The sequence below is a fragment of the Tasmannia lanceolata genome, unplaced genomic scaffold, assembly GCF_043159265.1.
Source record: "Tasmannia lanceolata isolate RefF3 unplaced genomic scaffold, GAP_Taslan_0.1 ptg000003l, whole genome shotgun sequence".
In the NCBI taxonomy this organism is placed as follows: domain Eukaryota; kingdom Viridiplantae; phylum Streptophyta; class Magnoliopsida; order Canellales; family Winteraceae; genus Tasmannia; species Tasmannia lanceolata.
In genome coordinates this window covers 2,275,496-2,280,500 of record NW_027518680.1, presented here as the reverse complement: position 1 = coordinate 2,280,500, position 5,005 = coordinate 2,275,496, and the positions used below count along the sequence as shown (strand labels likewise).

Here is a 5,005-nt window from a genome sequence, read left to right as displayed (position 1 = left end):
AAACCAACACTTAAATTGAGCAAACCTCCCTCTCCATCTCTCTTCAAACATGGAAAAATATTTTGATCTCCACTATTTCTCAACCATGGGTTTTGGGACCATTGTGCTTGGTTTCTTGGTTATGTTTTTTGTTTGGAGGTTTTTCATGAATCAGAAAAGGAATTCCAATAGCCCACCTGGTATTGTTTATTTCTCTTTGTAGAGTGTAATTTTTCACTACATCTTGATTTTCTTAAGTGGGTTTTTTTTTGTTGGATTTTTATGTTATAATATGATCAATAGATGGGTTCTCTAGGTGGGTTTCTATTGGGTTCTCAAGCTGATAATTAATCAGAAGGAAAACATCCATATATAGAGAGGTTTTTGTTGGTTTTCAATGGCAAATCTATTTACCTAAGTGGCTTTTTATGTTACAAAATTATCAATGGATTGCTTCTCAGGGTGGGTTTCTATTGGTTTCTCAAGCTGATAATCAGGAGGAAATCATGAATGTATAGGGAGGTTTTTGTTGGTTTTCCATGGGAAATCTATTTTCCTAAGGCTCTGTTTGGATGGCAAGAATCTTTTGGAAAAGTTGGGAAAAAAATTTCCAATTTTTTTTACTTATTTTACTCCAAATTGTCTTTACTTAGAGTTACCTTCAATTTTTGATGGTATTCCTTTAAATTAACTATAATCATATCAGTTTCCTCTAAATCATGTAAAGAAAAAAAATTCCTCAGAAATGTTTTTCTTGCAATCCAAACAGGGCCGAAGTTTGTTTTTGTTGGTTTTCAATGGCAAATCATCCATAGAGAGGTTATCTAAGTGGGTCTCTTTATTGGGTTTTCTAGCTGCAATTCAAAATGGGTTTCTGTTGTTGGTTTTTGAAGCTATAATAAATTTTCCAAGTGGTCATAGAGTTATTCTATTTATGGAACATCAGCATATGTTTAACTAATTTGATTTTTGTTGAATTTTATAGCTGTTCCTGGCCAACCTTTTATTGGGAACTTGCTTCAGTTGAAGGCTAAGAAGCCCCATCAGACATTTTGTAAATGGGCTGAGACTTATGGGCCAATCTACACCATTAGAACTGGAGCTTCCACTGTGGTAGTGCTCAATTCAATAGAAGTTGCAAAAGAGGTACTGCTCACATCATTTCCCCTTCGTCTTTGATCAATACTTTTCTTTGACTTCTTTTTTATAATAGGGTTGTTGTGATTGGAATCATATTAAATGGTATTCCACTTCTTTGTTTTTACTTCTTATATGACAAGAACACCCTATTACAGGGGGAGTAGCTTCTGTAATTTTGAGTAGTACTCTATTATCATTTTTAATTTTATCTTATTTTTTCTTTTGTTTTCAATAATTATAGAACATGAACTATTTTTTGTTGTTGATCTAAATCTTTCCTCTATAAAACCAATGATCTTTGAAATATAGGGGCAAGTAATCAATTCTATGTGATGATGGCCTGTCAAGTTGGGATGCAATTGTATGGAATCTTCATAATGATTTATCTGGATGTTTTTGCAGGCCTTCGTGACTAAATACCTGTCTATCTCAACAAGGAAGCTTTCAAGAGCATTGCAATTACTCACAGCTGATAAAAACATGGTTGCCATGAGCGACTATGGTGAGTTCCATAAGATGGTAAAGAAGTATATACTTGCAAGCCTTTTAGGGGCAAATGCTCAGGTCTGTTATCTCATATTCTCTCCTTGACAATCAAATATCGAACTGGAACTTCGCATTAACACATGAAAAAACATTTTTACCCAGTTCTTTCTCACTTCAATGTTTTCCAAGATCAAATTATTTTGTGGGTTGGATTTCGTTTATTGAGTTGGAATGGGCATCTTAGTATCTATTTTGTTGATATCAGAAACGAAGTCGTTGTCACAGAGATACCATGATAGAGAATACCACAAAATGCTTGCATGCTAATGTCAAGGAACATCCTCTTCTTCCTGTAAATCTTAGAGAGATATTCAAGAAAGAGCTTTTTCGATTAGCTCTGAAACAAGTAAGTTTCTTCTCATGGCTTCTCGTGGGATGTCCTAACTCTGTTTTTCTTTGAACTTAAAAGAGTCTAAACAAATAATTAAAATTTGTAATGGGATAAATTTCCAGGCTTTGGGTAAGGATGTGGAATCTATTTATGTAGAGGAGCTTGGGAAACAATTGTCGAAATGGGAAATGTTTGACGTCTTAGTGGTTGATCCAATGATGGGTGCAATTGAGGTCGATTGGAGAGATTTCTTCCCATATCTGAGATGGGTTCCTAATAAGGGTATTGAAATGAAAATTCGGCGAATAGTTTCCCGCACATCTGCAGTGATGAAAGCCCTGATCCAGGAGCAGAAGAAACGGATTGCCTCAGGAGAGGTTGATATTCCTCTGTATTTCACTCTATCCACTTTTTTGCCTTTGCTAATATAGGAATCAATTCCTTAGTTCTTTTGTTATAAATCATAAATGTGATCTTGAACAGGATATAGACTGTTATACCGACTTCCTACTTGCTGAAGGAAAAACACTGAAAGATGAACAAATAAGCTGGTTGGTTTGGGAAGCAATAATTGAGACCTCTGATACTACTCTAATTACAACTGAGTGGGCTATGTATGAGCTCGCTAAGAGTTCAAAATATCAGGTGGGTGTCTCAGCAAACTTAACATTCTCTTTCTTCCAGGTTTTACAAGATTCTATGTTTCTCATTGTTGTTTTTGTTGTTCTAGGATCGCCTCTATCAGGAAATTCAAAAAATCTGTGGGTCTGAGAAAATTACAGAGGACCATTTGCCTGAGATACCATTCTTGAATGCTATTTTCCAGGAAACTCTTAGGCTGCATTCCCCAGTTCCAATCCTCCCTCTGAGATACGCACACGAAGATACAGAACTAGGAGGGTACCACATCCCTGCTGGCTCCGAGGTGACCAGTTTCTGTAAACCAATAAGTTGCTTCAAGTTGCTGTTTATAAGATTTCAACTAACTGTGTGAGAGAGAATAATACCATTTAGGCCCAGTTTTGGATTTTGAGAATCTATTTTGAGGCCAAAGATGATTCTTGGACTCAAAACTAAACATAATTTTGAGTTCAATAATCAGTTTCGGATTTAAAAACAATTTTCAAAATTGAAAACAAACAAGGCCTTAGTGGCTTCAAGGTGCTGCCTGTAAGGTTTCATTACTAATTGTATGATATAGTTTTTGTAAACCATTTAGTGGTTTCATGGTAGGGGTGCAACTGGGGTCGATTTTTGAGAATTTAGGTTGAGCTTTTGCCATAAAATTAGTTCGAGTTCAGGGTTGATTCTAATTCATTATTTAGCAAAACCTAAACCATTTTTTGCAAACCATTTGGTGGCTTCAAGGTAGGGGTACAACTCGGGTTGACTTTTTGGAATTTGGATTGTGCTTTCACCATAAAATTGGGTCAGGTTTGGGTTTGGGTCGATTCTAATTCATTTTTTTAGCAAAATCCCAACCCTTTTTTGTAAACCATTTAGTGGCTTCAAGGTAGGGGCCTTTTTTTTTAGAATTTGGGTTGAGCTCTTACCATAAAATTTGGCTCGGGTTCGGACTGATTTTATTTTAGTGATAGCTGAACCTGACCCCGACCTGACCCAATTTGCACCCCTACTTCAAGGTGCTGTTCATAAGGTTTTATTACCAGCGGTATGATGCTGAAATTGTTTTCAGATTGCCGTCAACATTTACGGGTGCAACATGGACAAAAAGGTGTGGAATGAGCCTGAAGAGTGGAAGCCCGAGAGATTTCTATCAGTGGAGAATTTAACAGGAGATTTGTTCCAGACGATGGCTTTCGGTGGGGGAAGAAGAGTCTGCACAGGCGCTTTGCAGGCGAATTCTATCGCTTGTACAGCCATAGGTAGATTCATACAGGAGTTTGAATGGAAACTTAAAGAAGGAGAGGAAGGGGATGTGGATACTGTTCAGCTCACTACCCACAAGCTTCGTCCAATGCTGGCAATCATAACACCAAGAAATAGCTCATGACTTGCTTGAACTGAATCCTTTTTCTGCACTATCTTTCACATCTTAAAGGCTATACATGTTTAAATAACCTGTGTACTGGGTCTGTGAGTTTATGGTGTGTTTGATCTTTGTTGAATTAATGGTAGTATTTGCTTTTGAATAAAGCAGAGGGAAAAGTCTTTGAAATGAACTTCAGCTAATAACTTGAGGGATCTCTGTCATCTACACTCATTGTGATATGGGATTTTGAAATCTTACATCGCACTACATCAAGCAAAAACATTTCCATGTCTCTTGCTTTGAAATCCAACTTGCTGAACGCTGTTCAGCTTGGGTGTCTACAGTTGAGCATACCATATGACGGATTAATCAGGGAAAGATATCATTTCGCCATCTGGAAATGATATCCATTTTCTTGAGTTTTATGTGTCTTCATGTTTGATCCAACGACAGCGAGATGGCGCTATTTAATCTTTTATACTTTAGCACTCCACGTCACGTGTGGTCCCTTTTTCTAGGTTCGGCCTACATGTAGCACAAGTGGCCCCTCTTTTGGGTTTGGCCATTGCATGTGGTTTTTTTTGCTATCAAGGAGGTTTGACCTCAGGACCTTTAGTTCTGATACATGTGAAACTACCTGTACCTCCAACAGCTTAAATGGAGATGGTGTTATTAATGGAGATGGTGTTATTTAATCTTTTATACTTTAGCACAAACATGAAGGGGGGGGGGGGGGGGGGGGGGGGGGGCTGATGTCGTATACTTATGTCATACATCATTACTTGCAGCTACGTCCATACACCACATAATTTCACTATTTTAATAATGCAGTAGCTTCATTTTTTGAATGATGATATATTTGATAAAAGAAAGCATGGAGGGGAGATGATCAAGAGATTTGCTAAGAAGATCAATAGTCGAAAAAGATTCTCTATCCACACTCTAACCGACCAGCCCAGCTTAATTATCTTTAATCTATCTCACCACATTAAGGGAATCTCAATAATTAAATGTTG

General features: G+C 37.2%; 1 protein-coding gene across 1 annotated transcript; it reads left to right on the top strand.

Annotated features, from left to right (window-relative positions):
- Window positions 1-4,179, top strand: LOC143847420 (ent-kaurene oxidase 2-like). Its single transcript, XM_077356242.1, has 8 exons — window positions 1-179; window positions 965-1,125; window positions 1,522-1,683; window positions 1,871-2,011; window positions 2,119-2,373; window positions 2,480-2,641; window positions 2,727-2,921; window positions 3,693-4,179. Exons 1-8 carry the CDS (start codon window positions 50-52, stop codon window positions 4,008-4,010), a joined length of 1,524 nt encoding a protein of 507 aa, XP_077212357.1. The 5' UTR covers window positions 1-49; the 3' UTR covers window positions 4,011-4,179.
- Window positions 4,180-5,005: the final 826 nt, after the last annotated feature.

Coding starts and splice junctions, on each gene's coding strand:
- LOC143847420 (XM_077356242.1), top strand. CDS start 50: ATGGAAAAATATTTTGATCTCCACTATTTCTCAACCATGGGTTTTGGG. Junction 1,684..1,870: donor TTTTAGGGGCAAATGCTCAG/GTCTGTTATCTC, acceptor TGTTGATATCAG/AAACGAAGTCGTTGTCACAG. Junction 2,642..2,726: donor CTAAGAGTTCAAAATATCAG/GTGGGTGTCTCA, acceptor TTGTTGTTCTAG/GATCGCCTCTATCAGGAAAT.